This window comes from Solanum lycopersicum, chromosome 6 (genome assembly GCF_036512215.1).
Source record: "Solanum lycopersicum chromosome 6, SLM_r2.1".
Lineage (NCBI taxonomy): Eukaryota > Viridiplantae > Streptophyta > Magnoliopsida > Solanales > Solanaceae > Solanum > Solanum lycopersicum.
In genome coordinates this window covers 49,645,752-49,665,038 of record NC_090805.1, presented here as the reverse complement: position 1 = coordinate 49,665,038, position 19,287 = coordinate 49,645,752, and the positions used below count along the sequence as shown (strand labels likewise).

Sequence of the window (19,287 nt, the reverse complement as noted above, 5' to 3'; positions counted from 1 at the left end):
TGTGATGAATTATCTCTTTATTTAAAACTAATCTAAATCATTTTCATAAATAAAATACTTTTTCCGTCCGAAATTATTTGTCATATTGCGCTTATCGAAAATCAACTTGACTAATTTTTAAAGGTAAATTGAATTACATTAATTTGATATTTTAAACAAAAAAAAATAGATATTCTAAAACTATATAAAATGTACAATACAATTTTTTGCATATTAATATAATGAAAAAATATATCTTAAAATGTTAGTCAAATTTTTTATAATTTTACTCTAAAAATAAAAATTATGACAAATAATATCGCACGAAGAGAGTATTAATTCTTGCCTTACCTAATAGGGAACTTCACTAAAAATTATTTCCGACAAAATATAATGGAAGTGCTTTTACCAAGTCAAGATTGCGCACCTTAACAAATCCAAACTTTTTTTCTTGTTTTCCAGGAAAAAAAATAATAAGTATATATATAGAGAGAGAGAGTATGGCTTTTGCTAGGCGCCGCGCGCATAGTTAAAAATAAATAAACAACGACGACGGCGACTTAAAGTTGTACAATAAACTTTTCTCAATTGTTTGAAGTAAAGGGAAATGACACGAACACAACATATTAGCTTTTGGATACATGCTACCAAATAAAATAAGATATACTATGAGTTAAAAGCTGGTTTTTGACTTATTTAGTTGTTTGGCAATCCTCAAAATAACTTATTTTAAGTTAAAAAAAACTTATTTTAAGCCAAAAGTTAAAAGCTGTGGTAGGAGTGATTTTTTTTTAGCTTATAAGCTGTTTTAAGTTGACCACATTTTTATGTTTTTGCCCTTAATATTTTTATACAATCTCCAAATTACCCACATAACCTAACATCTCTTTCTTCGGTTTTTTCCTTTTCACTTTTGACATAACAACTTCAGCACTTTTATCCAAACATATAACTGCTTATTTTAAAAATAAATTTTAGCACCTTCAAAAATACTTTTTTAAAGCTGCTTTTATTAAGCCCATCCAAACGGGCCCTATGTAATGAAAAAGAAGCTAAATTTTATAGGAGAAAGTTTATTTTGTTGTGAATTATACTGGACTGGTTGCTTGTATAGTGTAAATTAAAATGAAAATGAGTGTGTTGGGTTATAGAATAAAAAAAATGAGTTTTTGTGGCTGCTGGGATTCGAGCCCAGGTCTCCACGGCCACAACGTGGAATTCTTACCACTAAACTACAGCCACTTGATGTTCAAATTGTTTCGCTTTAGTTGTAAATTGTTCAAAGAGCTTTGACTAACAAAAATGCTGATATAGTACGAGTAGGTAATTATGTGAAAAACAAACACCTAATGTTTTGATTTATGCAGTCAGTGCTTTGAAGATACATTTTGTTCTTTAAAGTTAAAAATATCATCCTTTATATCCTCTTATATTTACGATTCTTTTTGAGTGATGAATCTACCATAAATAAAAATATCAATATGACTGACTCATTTCATTCGAAGTAATCTATACAAGTTATTAAATTTGATGGGTTAAATTGGATTGATCCATTTTTTTGTGGGCCATAAAACATCAGGCCAACCACAGGTACATGGTCTATGAATTGTCCCGGGTCAGTTCTCTTTCCTAAAGTAGGAATATTAACCGTAATGATTCCTTAGAAATTTTAGGAGATTTTTGTTTTTATGTAATACAAAATTTATAAAAGTAATTCATATTTAAATTTAAAAATTTAAAGCTTTAAATTGAATTTGAGTTTGAGCTCTTGCTATTTTTATTAATATATTTTATTCTTTAATCAATTTTTATTTAATTCACGAGCTGTCGCTATCCATATTTCTCAAGCCTCAAAACAGGTTCGGGCTGAGCTAAAAAGATTATTTTTTAAATTGGCTCTAAAAATTTTAATCCAAACCTTTAACAAATCACGAATTTAACCAGGTCAGCCCATGTGTACGACTTTAGTCAGAAACAACTTCTCTATCACATTGAGTAATGTTTGGTACCCCCACCTCCCAAAAAAAAACTCCACCCCATGTCCCACTTGTAAGTTTCAATTTTACAAAATGCAGGAAAAATTATGCATAATGACAAACATCTAGCCTATATTAGTTACTATAATCACAAATTAAGAAAAATATATTTAGCATTAATAGTTTTCCCAATTCTCACTGTTCGCTTGAATTGTATAAATCTAGAATTCATATATGAGAAAATTATAACTCGTGATAACTGTTTTCCCAATTCTTACTATTCACTTGATCTGCATATAATTCGATTCATGATTGTATAAATTCAGTTTTTTTTAATATATTTATCCTAAATATTTGTATATGACTTATGAAAAAATCATAATAAATTACATAGTTTGTATATTGATAAGGAAAACATACTCAAATGGAGTTCTGGAAAAAAAATTAAAATGTATAAATACATGATTTGTATATACTTAACCTATTAGTATATTCACAAGTGAAATATAAAAATGGGCCGAAATATACAAATAAAAGCCTCCATAACATACAAGACTATACTTATAGAATAGAATTATCAAAATTATGGCTATAGAACATTATTATGTTTGTTATTTTTGAAATTTTCTCAAAAAAAAAAAAGTATGATTTGATTATGCTTCTTTTGATTGATATTTTATTTGCTGAGATAAAATCCATCTCTCCTATCCATTAGGCCCATTAGCACATGCCCAGTCCTTGATAACATGGGCCCATAGACGTCAAGTTTAACAGACATTTTCTTTTTGTAATTGCCACAATCATTTTTTGAAGCTCTAATTAAGTTTTTGTCACTTTTCATAAATATGTAATTCAATTTTATTTAATATATTAATGATATTTTTAAAAAATATTCTTAATTAGTTTAAACACAAAAAAAAACAGAGAAATATTTATCAAACTTTGTATATTTATTAGTTTAAACTTTATTAATTATTTGTGGGGTTTGAACTACACAATAGTTCATGAGTTTGAAATTTCAACAAATTTTGACACATAAATTGTGAACATTTGAACTTATAAAAGTCTGATTTGTGGATTTTGAACTTTCATATAGGATGTTAAAGTTGTTTCATGTTTCTATTGAAGTTTATCTAAACTTGTTTTCTATTAAAAAGTGGTTAGTTTTTAATTACATTCGAATCGATAATTAAATTTATTTATTGACTCAAAAATTGATTATTTTTACAATTTCTAATGAATGCGAAAAAAGTTTGATGTTTAACTGTTAAAAATAACAATGACTTCACAAAATATTTAACATCATTATTCATCCTTTTACATTGTTATTATTCACCATTATCAACTTTTATCATCATGTCAATCAATATATTTAATTGTCACAATCAACCAACATTTTTACATTCATTACCATAAACGTCAATTGTCCTCCAATCACTGTCAATAATCATCACTGCGATGCATCAACCATCAATATATATCACACGATATTACTATATACATTGTACGATTATCAAATTTCATCACCAATTATTACCATCGTCCATCAATCACTATCTTTTAGTCATTCCTCCTTTACCATTAACTACTTACTACTTATAAGTTAGGCTTAAGTCATATGCAGCCTTCAAAGTTGTCCGCACATTCAATTAGACACCTCAACTATAGGATGTCCCAATTGAACACTTCAATTATTCAAAATTCATGTCTATTTGACACAAAATGCTGACATATTGACAAACATGTAGTTTACTCTCTCTAAGCGTGCAAAGGTACCTAAATTATTCAATTTTTTTTGCTTCTATTCATTTTTACACCTAATTTAACATTTTTTAAAAAAATAATTAACGAAAATAAAAAGAAAGAAGGAGTCGTCTTCTTCCCCTGCATCTCAATATTTCTTTCTCTGCAGCTATGCTCAATTCCTTATCCACCATTTTCATCAACTTTGTTATGCACATGCATAACCCAACCCGTTCCTTGCACCTCTGTCTATTTCGCACACTTTACAGTTCTTCTCTTGCTTTTTTCTTGTATAGATATACGTGTCAAATATTGATATGACGAATTATTTATTAACTGAAAATGTTATTATCATAATCATTCCACGATCAAAGCCACGAAAGTGATGCATTGCTTTATGCCAGTGGAGGTATAAAATTGAATTGAGGAAAAGAAAGAGATAAGACGATGATTTGCTGGTGTCGTAATTGCCGCCGACGCCGATGAAGAGGAAATGGGTCGGGCGGGTATTAAATAAAAAAATAAAACCCAAAATAAGTTTTTATATTTATAAAATTACTTTTGAACTATTTAAATAGATCTTTTCAAAAAAATTGAATTCTATCCACGTGTCATCATTTTATTGGTAGGTTGTTTTCTTAGAAAATTCTTTTTAACTTTTTTAGTTAGTAAATAGACCAAAATAGTTATTTTTTCAGAATATCATTTTTAAGTAAAATTTTGAATTCAAATGTTACGTGTATTATTTAATTCATCAATTTGCCTTGTCATAGCGAGTACATTACAAACATCACATATATTTGATTGATTGTCAACAAATATCAAAATATATATCAATTTTAAGAGGTATAGGTGTCTAATATGTACTAGCCCTAATTTAAATATCTAAATTAATTATTCGGATGAATCTATATACCATCTTTTTAATGGACACCCAAAATCACACATCAAACATCATATACATGTTGAAAACATATTATTGATATAGCTACATATATGTTTTAATATAAATAAAAGACGAGTCATATATTCAAAAATTAAGAATCAAATAATTTTAATTTATTTAATATTCAAAACTTAATACTATTTAAATTTAGATATTCTAATTTTAATACACGTCTGATAAAATAGATGAGGACTAAATAAATAATTTGAGACTATCTTTTCTTTATTTGGCGGCCCACAAATAATTTAGATTCTCGTAACCCCCTCTTTTTCTCTCACTGAAAAAGCACAATCCGTGTCCAAACACAAAGAAGCACTCGACACCGTAGATCTCCATTCAGATCAACGGCTTATATTCAGTTTTCTCCATTCACGTGGATCGACATTCTTATCCGTCCGATTATCAATAAATTTCCCAAAATTTAGCGGCCATGATTTTAACCCCGCCTCATTTCAAACCGCCCACGAAATCCTCGACGCCCAAATTCACCAACTATAAATAGCCACCACCATCCCCTTCATCAATCATCAAATTTCATAACCCTAGAATCATCACCTTTTTCAAATTTCTCTGTGAAAAATGTCTGGTCGTGGAAAGGGAGGCAAGGGATTGGGAAAGGGGGGAGCCAAGAGGCATAGGAAGGTTCTAAGAGACAATATACAGGGTATCACTAAGCCAGCTATTCGCAGGCTTGCTCGTAGGGGTGGTGTGAAGCGTATCTCTGGTCTCATCTATGAGGAGACCCGTGGTGTGTTGAAGATCTTTTTGGAGAATGTGATTCGTGACTCTGTCACCTACACTGAGCACGCCAGGAGGAAGACTGTAACTGCTATGGATGTCGTCTATGCTCTTAAGAGACAGGGAAGGACTCTCTATGGATTTGGCGGTTAAATTGGGGGTTTATGTTGGTGATATGGTGGTAAATGTAGGGATTTAGTTTACAATTGCGTATGTCTGTGTTGGATATCTGTAGTGCTGTTCTTATGGCTTAGATCTTGTAATTTCTCATTACAGTATCAATGAATAGATATCAGTTTCTAGTGATGACATTGGTTCGTCTTTTAGCTGTTGATTAATTTTTCTTAATTGATTCATCCTATTGCAATTCTTCTGAATTTAAATTGTATACTGTGAAATTAAGAAAATTCTTGAAATTAATGAGAATTTGAGTAATAGAGACGAAATGTAAGATCTAATAGAATTCAATTGTTATGCAGAGAGAAGACTAATTGCATACAAGTAATTTGAATGGACTTACTCTTCACAACAGAGTCCCATTTTCATCTATTCCAGACATCATTGTCAAATGCTTAAACTCTAGCTAGCTGGTTCTGCATTTTGATCAGCCTTTTCAGTTGGCTGTACTTGTCAACGTTTTCATTATCTTACTTGGTTAATTCATATGTTTGGATTTAGATCATACATTAGCCATTCCTTCAGCCAGCAGATCTACATCTTCATTAGCGTCTCCTTCTTGTTCATGGTTTTGCTCATTTTCGCCTCCTTGTTCATTAGCGTCTCCTTCTTGTTCATCATTTTGCTCATTTGCGCCTCCTTGTTCATTAGCGGCTCCTTCTTGTTCATCATTTTGCTCATTTACGCCTCCTTGTTCATTAGCATCTCCTCCTTGCACATTAGCAGCCTGTTCATTAACCCCTCCTTGAATTGTAAGATCAACGTTGTGTCTGCCACAAATTACTCATTTGTTAGAATATCTTACAAGTCACACCACATAAGTGTAATTTACAAATTTGTTATCAGAAACTTACAAGTCCATAAGGAATACTCCTTCTCTAATAATAATCCAAGGTTTGTCGACTGCAATCTGGAGAAATCATAAATTCTGTAAGAAAGAAATTAAAAAAAGAAGAAGGAAATTGTCCTCTGGTACTTACAACTTTCCACCCTATGAGGTTTCCACATTTAACACAGTAAGTGTCGTTCATGGTTCTGCCATCTCTTAATACTTTTTGATATCGCTTGTCCTCTGGTACTTCAACATTAAACCTGCATATATAAAGGTTTGTAATGTATGCGTATATACCTCAAGACTGCAGCAAAAATGTTTAAGCTCGTCTGCAAAACCCAATTTCCAGACATTAAACTTACACATTATCAAAGATGTATACTTCATAGCCCATCTGCAAAATATACAAGACAATGAGCAAAGTAAGTTGTTCTGTGATTAGTCAAGAATATAACAGAGTGCTGAATTCGTGATACAAATAGCTGTCGAACTTGCATATTTTCTTTATCAAATGAAGCGCAATTTTATCAGAAGAGAATTCGGAACAGTTGAGAAAAATTAATGCATATACTTGTTGCACAGATGACAAACATTTGGTATGTTAATAACAAATTGCGAAGAAATAAATCAGTGAGAGTGAGAATCCATACACTAGTACAAAGGTGATCCCTCATGAATCCAACTTGAGTTCTGCAGATACGACAATGGATGCAATGATTATCATCGTAGTGAAGTATAAAGGGCCTTCCCATTGTTGAATGAAGAACCAACTCCTAATAGATATGTTACAGAAACAAATATCACAGTTGAATTATGAATGGAAAAAAAGACTGACTGATTATGAATGTAAAGAGAAGAGAGACGATGAAAAATGAGAATTCAAGAAAGTAAAAAAATGACTGCTAATTAATACTTGTGAATATTACTTCTTGTTTCTTGAATGAATCAAGTTATATATATATCTTAACCGTTAACTGATATATTAGGATTTTTTTTTCTTTTAACTATGGGAAGTACAGGTCTTCTCATAAGTGCCTTGATTGGTTTAATTTCAGCAACAAAAAGGGAGTTATATTTACCTCTCTACTATTAAAGAAAAAAGAAGCTTTGTTTGTTCTCCGTCATACTACTTCACCCGTTAAAACTTTGTTTTCAGCTTTAAAAAATCAGATGTATCTCTTAAACAAATAATACAAGGGAATGTATTCTTTGATGGACTTGAATGTTGCACTTTGATCTTACTCAAATAATTAAGCTAAAATGTACAAGGAGTGTTTGCTCATAAGAGTCTAACACTCAAGTTCTTGTTATACTAGTATTTCATTTTATATCTCTTTCACCTTTTGTGGTTTTTGCTCAATTCAATTTTTTGTTTTCTTCCCACTGTACACAATTTTCGGAAAAGGGTAAAAAAATGTTCTTCATATATTAGAAATGGTCAAATTTGCCCATCGTTTCAACTTTTGGATCAAATATGTCCTTAGTGTATTAGAAATGGTCCTCTCAGAAGTCAAGTTTCTACTTCCTCTTCTCCTTGGTAATGTTAATGGATTCCAATTAGATTTACAAAATGAACGTTTAATCCAGACCAAGAACAGCATATGTATTTTAGATTCACTATCAAACATCTGCTCAACTTTGAAAATTTCTTCGGATCACACATTTGCAATAACATTCAGATTAATTGACAGAACTCGAAATAAGTAAATATGCTCCAAATATTGCAGATTTATAGATTTCAAATGAAACGAATACCAAGCGTTGCATATTACTACAAAATGAAAACATTGTTTTTACCTTTTCTATAACACTTGCCCCACGCAGAATCCTTAGATGCAATGAACAAAAACAGTGAAGTCTAATTCAGACAGTGTATATCTTTCCGTATTTTGATCAGCATGAGTAGGCTATCAATGTCTGCATATTCATCAATATTGTCTATTCCGTCAGCCACTAGATCGACATCTTCATTCGTTTCACTGGCCGGCCTCGATGTTGACCATGATTATGTTCATTAGCGTCTCTTTCTTGATCATTATTGCCTCCATCTTGCTCAACATTTTGATCATTAGCTCCTAAATCTTCTTTATTAGTAAACTGTTCCTTAGCATCTCCATGTTGCTCAGCATTTTGATCATTGGCACCTAAATCTTGCTCATCAGTATTCTGTTCATTAGAATATCCATGTTGTTTAGCATTTTGATCATTAGCACCTAAATGTCGTTCATAAGGAACCTGTTGATTTACGCCTTTAGCTTGATCGGCATTTTGATCATTAGCACCTAAATTTGGTTCATTAGGAACCTGTTCCTTTGCGACTCCGAAGACAGTATCACGCAACGTTTCACCACTCTGGTTTATAAGCAGCTCCCTGCCACAAAATACTCATTTGAATTAACACCTTACAAGTCATACTGCATAAATACGCACGCGCATGTACAGAGAGACTCCATTTGCAAGTTTGTAATTTAGAAACTTACAATTTCATAAAATATCTTCCTACTACAAAATACTCAGACTGTCGGGTAGTCTCAACCTGAAGAAATCATAATTTCTGTATTATATGAAATATAGAGCAACCAAATCAAATGCTTTTTAATACTAGCCAAGTTGCCAGCCAAGCCGCATTCGACATTGGACACAGTAAATATTGAGTAGGCTATTTCCCTCTAGTTGTTCTAGATAACCTTGGTGATTAATTGGTACAACAAAATGAAGCCTGCATATAATACAGAGACCTCAGGAAAAAAGCTTAGGCAAATCATACCCAATTTTCCAAAATTCTGAGACTTACAATCTATTAAAGAACCCTCCATACAGTAAGTCATCCGCCTGTACAAGACAAGAACATGAAATATATTTAACAGAATTATGGAAATTGAAGGAGGGAGAATGGCCATTACATTAGGAATAAAATCCTCGATGTATGCAACTCGTCTTTCGCATAAACAGCAAAGTATACAATCACGTATGTTGATTAGATGATCGGAAACTCCAAAACGGGACATTATATTGTGGATCAATAACAAATTTTTCTATAGGATTATTCCCAGTAAGTCTTATATGCAGACTGCAACTCCTTTTTTTTTTTTTTCTATAATAAGGATATATATATATAGCTTTTGTTTTGTATTCAAACTCTATTACCGCTTCTTTTATTCTAATTTGGTATCAAGAACCAAGTAGTTAGTCTTTATAAAATAATTTTAATATTAAAATTACAATAATAATTATCCTTAATCGTAATTTGACTCTCAAAAACTCTTTTAGAAAAGATTAATCGAACACAATTTACTTATAACGTTTTTTTAGTGAATTAGCTAAACAAAATTTATTTTTTCCCAAAAATATTTTTCCAAAAAGCTATTTTTAAAAAGTGTCTGTAAAAATAAACAACCTTAATGCCAAAAAGGCTCTTAATTGGCAATATCAGAAATTAAAATTCAGGCAGTAACTAAACTAGGAAAGTTAAGTCTTTTTTTTTTCCACAAAAAGTTGAATTTGCTATTAGTATTAGTGCGGGAAAGATGTATTGACATCCCTAGATCTTCTCTCACACGGATCGAATACCCTTCTAATCGACGGTTGATATTCAGTTTCCACCATTCACGTGGATTGCCATTACTAGCCGTCGATGACCAAATAATCCCCAAATATTAGCGGCTACGATTTATGCCCCGCCACATTTCGAACCCTCCCACTGAGTATAAATACCCACCACCATCAATCTCATAGCATCATCATCAATTACGTCCACATTCAAAACCCTAGAAACTTCATCTTCTACAAATTTCTCTGTGAAAATGTCTGGCCGTGGAAAGGGAGGCAAGGGATTGGGAAAGGGAGGAGCCAAGAGGCACAGGAAGGTTCTAAGAGACAATATCCAGGGTATCACTAAGCCAGCTATTCGCAGGCTTGCTCGTAGGGGTGGTGTGAAGCGTATCTCCGGTCTGATCTATGAGGAGACCCGTGGAGTATTGAAGATCTTTTTGGAGAATGTGATTCGTGACTCTGTCACCTACACTGAGCACGCCAGGAGGAAGACTGTCACTGCGATGGATGTTGTCTATGCCCTCAAGAGACAGGGAAGGACTCTCTATGGATTTGGTGGCTAGATTGTGGAGTTTGGTGGTTGTAATGGTAGTAACTCTAGGTTTTAATTTACATAGCTTTTGTGACTGCTGTGAATTTTAATTCTCTGTAGCCTTGTTTTGGATCTTGTTCGTAAGCTCTATATTTTGTTAATATTCAAGGAATCAAGTTCACCTTTCCAGAAATTACATCGTGTATTTGCAGCTAATTACGTCTTTTCTTGATTGTGGATTTTGAATTGCATATGTTGTGTAATGAAGTTTATTTGCTGAGTTGAGCAAGAGATATGACTACATCTGAAATTTTAGTTAATTTTATCACTCATATCACATTAGGTCTTCATCATGGTTTAACTCCTGTGAAATGAATAATATAAAGCAAACAGTAAACTTGTTGCAAAACTCGAGCTTTTTTGTTTCCATCTCTGTATCTTGTGACCCTGTTCTTGGTTACTATATGCAAGCATAAATGATTTCTCATCTTGAAGTAATGATACCATTGGACTTATAGATGTATCTGGCCAAACATTATAAATCAACTAATATCTAAAAGCATCATCTTTTTTTAAATTACTTTTGGTGTGAAACAATTTGTGTTAATGAGGCTTTTGGTCTCAACAGAAGTTATAAACCAAGATCGAAAATATCAGGAGAATTCGTGTAACTAGATCAATTACTATTAGATATAGTAAAGTAAATTCACATGAGATTGTGGAAGAGAAGTTATGTGGTTATCACGATTGTCTAACACACTTGATTAAAATTTTGAGGATCGTTTCAATAAGAACATCTTGACAAAATGACATCAATTGTATATATCTACATTGCAATAGCCTCTTGAAAAAAAGGAAGAAACGAATTACATTTGTTCAATTTCACAGATTTCAGATGAAGGGGAGAAAACACGAAATCAAGATGACCTCCTTCTGTGTGGCTTTGCAAATTCCAGTAGATTAGTTGGTTTATATCTTCATTCAGATCATTGGGAGCACCTCCATCTCAATCAGTAGCATCTCCATCTTGATCAGTTGCATCATCTCCATCTCGATCAGTTGTCTCTGCATCTTGATCAGTTGAGTCTCCATCTTGATCAGCACTTTTCTCATTAGCGCCCACGTCTTGTTCTTTATTAACCTGTTCATTACCACCTCCATCTTGATCACGATTCTGTTCATTACCGCCTCCTTCACCCTGATTAGCACTTTGACAGATGAAATGCATCAAGAGATTTGTAAAATTATACTGATTAATCCCCACATCTTCATTTGTGTCTTTGTCTTGATCAACATTTTGCTCATTAGCGACCCCTTGTTCATTAGGAGCGTGTTCATTAGTGTCTCCATCTTGATCAACATTTTGCTCATTAACGTCTCCATCAGTAGCATCTCTATCTTGATCATTAGCATCCCCATCAGTTGTGTCTCCATCTTGATCAGCACTTTTCTCATTAGTGCCCACATCTTGTTCATTATGAACCTGTTCATTACCGCTTCCATCTTGATCATAATTTTGTTCATTACCGCCTCCTCCACCCTGATTAGCATTTTGACAGATGAAATGCATCAAGAGATCAGTAAAAGTATACTGATTAATCCCCACATCTTCATTTGTGTCTTTGTCTTGATCAGCATTTTGCTTATTAGCGCCCCCTTGTTCATTAGGAGCATGTTCATTAGTGTCCCCATCTTGATCAACATTTTGCTCATTAGTGTCTCCATCTTGATCAACATTTTGTTCATTGGGGTCTCCATGTTGATCTGCATTTTCCTCATTAACGCCTAAATCTTGTAGCCCATTTAAATGAAGCAACGGTACATCATTCCATAAACTAAGCTTGTCCCTGCCACAAAATACTCATCTGTATTAACCCTTACAAGTTATACCGCTTATGTGTACACTCTCAATTTGCAGATTTGTAATTAGAAACTCACAAGTTCATAAAGAATCTTCCTTCTCTAACATACATGTTCTGTCGGGTGACTGCAATCTAGAGAAATAAAAAATTTCAGTATTTTTCTTTACAAAGCAACAAAATATTCTTGTTAATATTAGTATCTTACAATTTTCCACCCGATTAACTCTCCACATCCGATACAGTTAGCATTGACTACGGTAGTTCCAAATTGTCCTAGATGAGAATTCTCGCTTTCTGGTACAAGAACATTAAACCTGCATATATAATAAAGGGATAATGCACAAATATCCCCTCAACCTATGTCCGAAATCTCAGAGACACACTCAAATTACATGAAATCATGAGACTTACAGCCCAGCAAAGATCCCTTGTGGCCACACCTGCAAAATGTACAAGAAAATGAGCATAATAAGTTGGTTCTCTGTTTATTCAAGAAACATTGAATCTAAAATATTGAAATCAGTAGCAAATAGAACAATTCAGAAGAAATAATATTCGTATCGTTACCATCCGAATATAATCGTGTACGCGTGCCACTTGATTTCTGCACTTACGACAGTGGATGCTATCATATAGTGGGATAACATCCTGGTATTCAAGTGAATAGCATCTCACCATTGTTGAATGAAGAAGCAGCAACTCAGAGATGAACAGCTCAAAATGAAAACAAGACAGAAGATGAATATATATATATATATATATATATATATATATATTTATTTATATAAAAGTCACCTCTTGAATCTTGAATTTACCGTTAATTCTCAATCCATTTTCCCTCCAAAACTATTAAAGTCATATTTATATTTTATTTTGCATCCTTACACACATAAGATTGTACAGAGGATAAAGCCAATAATGTTCCTTTTTCCCCCTCTACTTACTTAAATTAAAATTAAGAAGTAACTGGTAAAATCAGAGAAAGATATTAATGAAGGAGTGAAGTGTAAACAGAGGTATTGGTATATATATACCTATTTAATTTATTATCGAGTTCGGTTAACCCATTAATAAAAAACTTCAAACCGTTAAGAACCGATAATTCGATAATAAAAAAATCAAAACCGTAATCGAATTCGCTAAACCAATAACCCAATACTAATAAAGCAATAACTTTTTTCGATTCAGATTATCGATTTCGATTCGATTTTGAACAGCTCTACAACGAAGTAACTTTTTATTCGTATGACCGAGTTTCAAATGAAAAGTAAAGGTAAATATTAAATCGTTTGAGATATTAGCTTATCAATGTCTAGGATAACTTATGAATGACTTTTGAAATATTAATTCATTTTTTTGAGATAACTTGGTTGGAAACAAGTTATCCCATGATAAGTTATCCTGGGTTAGCTATCTTAGATAACTAATCCCACCATGTATATGAGATAACTTATTAATACCACCAAATGAAAGGTATTAGTTACCTACTATAATACTATACATAACTACTTCAACACTACACGTATAGACGCGAACCTCCCTCGTTACCGTACGTGCGACTCTCACCGCATACGGCTCGCACAAAGACTCCAAAATCCATCCCGAGCCCTTTCTTCCACCTCTCCTCTCCAATCCTCGATCAAACTTGCGTTCCCCAGGCGCTATGAAATGGGGGTCTTTCCATGTTGCATCGGATCTAGAGATCTGTTGGCAGTTCCGATAGAAGGAAAGGAGTAAGGTTTAGGCTTTACCCAATAGTTGTTGAACCCGAGGTTGGTAATAAACTGAAGCTGCTCAGTCTTCTAGCATAGCGGAGTGAGATATATCGAAGAATGAACTTAGCCTTCAACCACAAATGGGGTCCTTTAGGCAGCCGATTGCCCGTTTGCTTCCACTGGCTTACGTCGTGAGGCTTGGCACAGGAACTCTTCTCTCACCCGCTGGAAGGAAGTGATGTGACCCTGGTAGGATGAATTGAATTAGCTAACGAATCTTCCGTAATGCTTGCAAAGCTCGATTGAAATCCCCGTAAATGGTATTTTCCGTCGAAATAGACACGGGCCTGGTGAAATGCAAAACTACGACGAGGAATTCACATGGATTTAGGAAAGGCCTGCTGTATTTGTGTACAAGCTAAGGTTTTTTGAAAAATGAATATCTTTGGTCACTTTCATTGTCAAATAGGCTTTTCCTTCGTCTTTTTTTGAGGGTACTCCCGGGAATAGATCCAGTGGAGACGGGGTGGGGGAAACATTGAATTCGCCAATTTGCGAACTTTTCTTTGATTCTTGACACATGTCATGCTGGATTTGAAGAAATAGAAATGAACAAGCCTGTTTGTTTATGAATCCTCTGTTCATGAATCGGATGTGCGATGGGACCCACCATATGGAATGTATAACATCCTATACTACTATGTAAATTTATACAAATAATTTCTAAAGTATTTTCTATTAGCAAGGTTTCGTGGTGTAGTTGGTTATCACGTCAGTCTAACACACTGAAGGTCTCCGGTTCGAGTCCGGGCGAAGCCATTTTTTATTTTCCTTAATGATTATATGTATACACAATCACAAAACAGAAAAGGAAAACAGAGTATCACACAATTATGGGTTCTTTCCTTGAGCAGGTCCTTGTGTTAGTGAGATCAGCTTAAAATAACACTTGTCCATTTCCACAAATGTGATTGCTTCGTCCACAATATATACTAGTTATATATACTAGTAGCATTTACTATTAAACAAAATCTAAAGGAAATAAGTAATCCATTAGTAACTTTTATCCAGTCGATTATTTTAAATGCTTGTATCAAGAAATGAAAAACTGAGCACCATACACCTGAGCTCAAACATGTAAAAAGTTCAGTGTCAATTGGTTTGTTTATTCCAACCTGAAGTAAAATACGAATATGTAGTGCAATCTCAAAACAGAATATTACTCAACTATGAATTATAGTATTTTGTATAAGCAGAATATCAGAATGAGTAGCCTATCAATGTCTGCATTTTCATCTATTCCATCAGCCAGTTGATCTATATCTTTGGTCGTTTCATTGGCGGGCCTCCATCTTGATCACGATGCTGTTCATTAGCGCCTCCATCTTGATCAACATTTTGATCAGTATTCTGTTCTTCATCTGTACCTCCGTCTTGATCGTTAGGAGCCTGTGCATTATTGCCTACAAAGGGAAAATTAGGTGACATTTCATCGTTCCAGAACTTAAGCTCCTTCCTGCCACAAAATACACATTTGAATGAACACCTTACAAGTCAAACCACATATATATATATATATATATATACATGTACAGACGGTCTCAATCTGAAAATTTGTAATTAGAAACTTACAGTATCATATAGAATCCTCCTACTCTATGACTCCAAGATGGTTGGGAGGTTGCAATCTGGAGAAATCATAATCATAAATTCTGTAATTTAAGAGGAAAAAAAAACAAGAGCAACAAAATCGTCATGAAACTGAATAATCTTTACTATTACTAGTATCTTACAAGTTTCCACCCGAGCAGGGTTTTACATTGAGCACAGTAAGTCTCGGCTAGTTTCATGCCATCTTCTACTGGATGATATCGCTCATCCTTTGTTACTTCAACATTAAGCCTACATATATGGCTCATTAGGCAATAAATAAAATCTCAAGATGTTGAAATTGCGAGAGACTTACACTCTAGGAAAGAACTTTGCATTCACTAAGTCGTCTACCTGCAATATTTGCAACACAAGAAATAAGTTGATTCTGAGCTTCGTCAAGAAATATAACAGAATAGAGCGGAATTCATGATACAAATAGCTATAGAAATTACATGTTTTCATCAAAAGATACCACATACTGAGCGAATAGCACAATTCAGAAGAAATTAATTGAAACTTTGGACTATTAAAGAACCACAAATCAATAACAAGAAATCATAAAGAGTGAGAAAATCATACAGAGCGATCGTAATCGTCAACAAGTGCAACTGCAGTTCCGCAGCTACGACAGTAGAAGTAAGCAGACATGTTTCACCTATTATGTAAGAGCTGGAAAAATCAATGGAAAGAAGAGACTAACTTCTCACCAGGGAGAAAAGATCAATGAGAATCCAAGAAAACAAATAATGGGTGGGAATTATAACAGAAAAATCAGTTCTTGATTCTGTTATGAAATGGCTTCACCAGCTCTGTTCTATAATCGCTCAAACTTTTTTCAAAAAATCTATTTATTATTTTCCCCCTGATTTTACAGTTTCTACTTCCTTTTTTGTTTCTTGTGTGAATTTCAATGGAAAAAACTTATACTGGTGCTACAACTTCACTATTTTAGAAGGCAGGATCCTTTTGTTGAGACTTGCTGTGGTGAAGGCAAACTCTACTACAAATTCATGTTTTTTAAACCTACAGTGTTTGTATTAGTTTTTAGGCAGCGATAAACTTCATCCTCTCAATCAGCAACTCATCCCTCTTGAGTTCGTTTCCACAGTTTGAAACATGTCTGTTATTAGCGCCTTCAGTTGGACAAGTAATCAAGGTGTAGTTGGTTATCACATATAATTATTTTTCTTTCACAGTATTTGTGGTTTCTTGTCTTTAATATCAAAGTATAACATCCTATACCAGTATGTACTTACTATAATAACAAATATAAAATATGGATCCTAAGAACAAGGTTTCGTGGTGTAGTTGGTTATCACGTCAGTCTAACACACTGAAGGTCTCCGGGTCGAGTCCGGGCGAAGCCATTCTTTTAATTTTAATTTTCTTTTTTGAAAGTCTTCCCTAACTGCCAAAACTGTAGTGAGTTGAGAAGCTGACAAACAAGACAACAGGATTTACATTTGCATGTGCATTAAACAATTGAACAGCAGAAATCCAAATTAGTATCTCAAATTGGTTTATTCCAACCTGAAGGAAGTACTATGCTGCAGTGCAATCTCAAAATTTAAATGGAAAACAGAATATCACACAATTATGAATTATAGCATTTTCTATAGCAGAATATCAGCATGAGTCGGCTATCAATATTATCTATTCCATCAGCCACTTGATCTATATCTTCGGTCGTTTCATTGGCGGGCCTCCATCTTGACCAACATTTCTCTCGCTACTGCTTCCATGTTCATCAGCATTTTGCTCATTACCGCCTCCATCTTGACAAACATTTTGCTCATTACTGCCTCCATGTTGATCAACATTTTTCTCATTTACGCCTCCATCTAGATCAAAATTTCGCTCATCAGCACCTCCATCTTGATCAAAATTTTGCTCATTAACGCCTCCATCTTGATCATAATTTGGCTCATTATCACCTCCATCTTGATCAAAATTTTGGTCATTAACGCCTCCATCTTCATCAAAATTTTGCTCATTATCACCTCCATCTTGATCAAAATTTTGCTCATTAACGCCTCCATCTTCATCAAAATTTAGCTCATTAGCGTCTCCATCTTGATCAAAAAATAGCTCATTAACGCCTCCATCTTGATCAAAATTTTGCTCATTATCACCTCCATCTTGATAAAAATTTTGCTCATTAACGCCTCCATCTTGATCAAAATTTAGCTCATTAAAGCCTCCATCTTGATCAAAATTTGGCTCATTATCACCTCCATCTTGATCAAAATTTTGCTCATTAGCACCCACTTCCGGTTCAGTAGAGTCTTCATATTGCTCAGTTGTGCTTCCATCTTGATCAAGATTTCTCTCATTAGCACCCAGTTCTTCTTCAGTAGAGTCTCCATATCCCTCAGTTCTGTCTCTATATTTATCATGATTCATTTCATGAAGCCATTTCCTGCCACAAAATACTCATTTGAATTAACACCTTACAAGTCATACCACATGTGCAGACGTCTCAATTAGAAACTTACACTCTCATATAGAATCCTCCTACTTTATGACTATCAGACAGATCGGAGACTGCAATCTGAAGAAATCATATATTCAGAGGAAGAAAAAAAAAAGCAAGAAAATCATCTTGTTATCATGAAACTCAAATGATCTTACAACTCTCCACCCGAGCGGGGTTCTACATTTGCCACAGAAAGTCGTGGCTAGGTTCATGCCATTTAATACTGGATTATATTGCTCGTCCTCTGCTACTTCAACATTAAACCTGCGCCATATGACTCATTAGGCGATAAGTAAAATCTCAAGATGTTGAAATTGCACGAAACTTACACTTTAGTAAAGAACCTTGAATTCTCTATGTCGTCTCCCTGCAATGTTTACAACAGAAGAAATAGAACAATTCATGATACAAATCAGAAGAAATTAATTGAAAAATTGGAGTATCAAATCATACAGGGTGAGCGTAATCCTGGACGAATGCAATTCGAGCTCCGCAGCCACCACAGTAGAAGTAAGCAGACATGTTTCACCTATTATGTATGAGCTGGAAAAATCAATGGGAAGAAGGGGACTAACTCCTCACCAGGGATAAAAGATCAATGAGAATCCAAGAAAATAAAAAGTTAGAACAGAAAAATCAGTTCTTGATTCTTGAATACTACTAGTTGAGAAGAGCTCTGTTTTGAAATCGCTCTGTAATGGTTAAAACTAAAAACTTATCAGAGTATTAATGCGGAATGATAGTATTATCTAATATATATGTATCAGTGATGCGTTAGTATTAATTTCTCTCCAGGCACAAGTTTTCGGATTCGTATAATATAATTTGTATAACTGTTTAAAGTTTATAGGTTTATTTTTTATCAATTTGTTATTTCGAATTTTATCTTATTTGTATAATTTCAGACTTTGTAATACTTAATTATACAAAAGCATATGAATTATACAAACGTACTTGATGCGAATTAAACAAATTATTGTCCTCTCCCTCATCCATCTCACAATCTCGCTTGCCAGATATACAAATACATACGTATAATAATTACATGTATACAATTATTTAACAGATATACATATAAAATTTGCCTCTCTCAATCTCGCTCGTCG

At 33.7% G+C, this 19,287-nt stretch overlaps 5 protein-coding genes and 3 non-coding genes across 8 annotated transcripts; 4 read left to right on the top strand and 4 right to left on the bottom strand.

Annotated features, from left to right (window-relative positions):
• Positions 1-1,149: 1,149 nt before the first annotated feature.
• On the bottom strand, positions 1,150-1,221 carry TRNAH-GUG (transfer RNA histidin (anticodon GUG)). The gene has a single exon. It is a non-coding gene; the product is annotated as a tRNA-His (tRNA).
• A 3,964-nt stretch (positions 1,222-5,185) lies between these two features.
• On the top strand, positions 5,186-5,688 carry LOC544080 (histone H4). The gene is given in 1 exon segment (NM_001247189.1): positions 5,186-5,688. A coding segment is annotated over 1 exon segment (312 nt). The 5' UTR covers positions 5,186-5,223; the 3' UTR covers positions 5,536-5,688.
• A 4,431-nt stretch (positions 5,689-10,119) lies between these two features.
• LOC138349013 (histone H4) lies at positions 10,120-10,668 on the top strand. Its single transcript, XM_069298840.1, has one exon. It carries the CDS (start codon positions 10,195-10,197, stop codon positions 10,504-10,506), a length of 312 nt encoding a protein of 103 aa, XP_069154941.1. The 5' UTR covers positions 10,120-10,194; the 3' UTR covers positions 10,507-10,668.
• Positions 10,669-11,481: 813 nt separating this feature from the next.
• On the bottom strand, positions 11,482-13,434 carry LOC112941717 (uncharacterized). Its single transcript, XM_069299759.1, has 5 exons — positions 12,905-13,434; positions 12,749-12,777; positions 12,543-12,651; positions 12,414-12,469; positions 11,482-12,322 (listed from the first exon to the last, which is right to left on the bottom strand). The coding sequence occupies exons 1-5, from the start codon at positions 13,013-13,015 to the stop codon at positions 11,482-11,484; spliced, it is 1,146 nt and encodes a 381-aa protein (XP_069155860.1). The 5' UTR covers positions 13,016-13,434.
• A 1,363-nt stretch (positions 13,435-14,797) lies between these two features.
• Positions 14,798-14,871, top strand: TRNAV-AAC (transfer RNA valine (anticodon AAC)). Its single transcript has one exon. It is a non-coding gene; the product is annotated as a tRNA-Val (tRNA).
• A 337-nt stretch (positions 14,872-15,208) lies between these two features.
• On the bottom strand, positions 15,209-16,577 carry LOC112941650 (uncharacterized). The gene is made up of 5 exons (XM_026031360.2): positions 16,285-16,577; positions 16,019-16,056; positions 15,846-15,954; positions 15,685-15,740; positions 15,209-15,568 (listed from the first exon to the last, which is right to left on the bottom strand). Exons 1-5 carry the CDS (start codon positions 16,351-16,353, stop codon positions 15,370-15,372), a joined length of 471 nt encoding a protein of 156 aa, XP_025887145.1. The 5' UTR covers positions 16,354-16,577; the 3' UTR covers positions 15,209-15,369.
• Positions 16,578-16,998: 421 nt separating this feature from the next.
• On the top strand, positions 16,999-17,072 carry TRNAV-AAC (transfer RNA valine (anticodon AAC)). Its single transcript has one exon. It is a non-coding gene; the product is annotated as a tRNA-Val (tRNA).
• Positions 17,073-17,201: 129 nt separating this feature from the next.
• Positions 17,202-18,916, bottom strand: LOC109120486 (uncharacterized). The gene is made up of 5 exons (XM_026031359.2): positions 18,635-18,916; positions 18,511-18,548; positions 18,337-18,445; positions 18,201-18,256; positions 17,202-18,124 (listed from the first exon to the last, which is right to left on the bottom strand). Exons 1-5 carry the CDS (start codon positions 18,701-18,703, stop codon positions 17,380-17,382), a joined length of 1,017 nt encoding a protein of 338 aa, XP_025887144.1. The 5' UTR covers positions 18,704-18,916; the 3' UTR covers positions 17,202-17,379.
• Positions 18,917-19,287: the final 371 nt, after the last annotated feature.

What these genes read in the sequence shown, in the direction of transcription:
- LOC138349013 (XM_069298840.1), top strand. Translation starts at nt 10,195, where the DNA reads ATGTCTGGCCGTGGAAAGGGAGGCAAGGGATTGGGAAAGGGAGGAGCC.
- LOC112941717 (XM_069299759.1), bottom strand. Translation starts at nt 13,015, where the DNA reads ATGGTGAGATGCTATTCACTTGAATACCAGGATGTTATCCCACTATAT. An exon ending in TACACGATTATATTCGGATG is followed by an intron (nt 12,778 to 12,904) that starts GTAACGATACGA and finishes TACATTTTGCAG; the next exon opens with GTGTGGCCACAAGGGATCTT. An exon ending in GGAAGATTCTTTATGAACTT is followed by an intron (nt 12,323 to 12,413) that starts GTGAGTTTCTAA and finishes ATTTTGTGGCAG; the next exon opens with GGACAAGCTTAGTTTATGGA.
- LOC112941650 (XM_026031360.2), bottom strand. Translation starts at nt 16,353, where the DNA reads ATGTCTGCTTACTTCTACTGTCGTAGCTGCGGAACTGCAGTTGCACTT. An exon ending in CCCTGCTCGGGTGGAAACTT is followed by an intron (nt 15,741 to 15,845) that starts GTAAGATACTAG and finishes TGATTTCTCCAG; the next exon opens with ATTGCAACCTCCCAACCATC. An exon ending in GGAGGATTCTATATGATACT is followed by an intron (nt 15,569 to 15,684) that starts GTAAGTTTCTAA and finishes ATTTTGTGGCAG; the next exon opens with GAAGGAGCTTAAGTTCTGGA.
- LOC109120486 (XM_026031359.2), bottom strand. Translation starts at nt 18,703, where the DNA reads ATGTCTGCTTACTTCTACTGTGGTGGCTGCGGAGCTCGAATTGCATTC. An exon ending in CCCCGCTCGGGTGGAGAGTT is followed by an intron (nt 18,257 to 18,336) that starts GTAAGATCATTT and finishes TGATTTCTTCAG; the next exon opens with ATTGCAGTCTCCGATCTGTC. An exon ending in GGAGGATTCTATATGAGAGT is followed by an intron (nt 18,125 to 18,200) that starts GTAAGTTTCTAA and finishes ATTTTGTGGCAG; the next exon opens with GAAATGGCTTCATGAAATGA.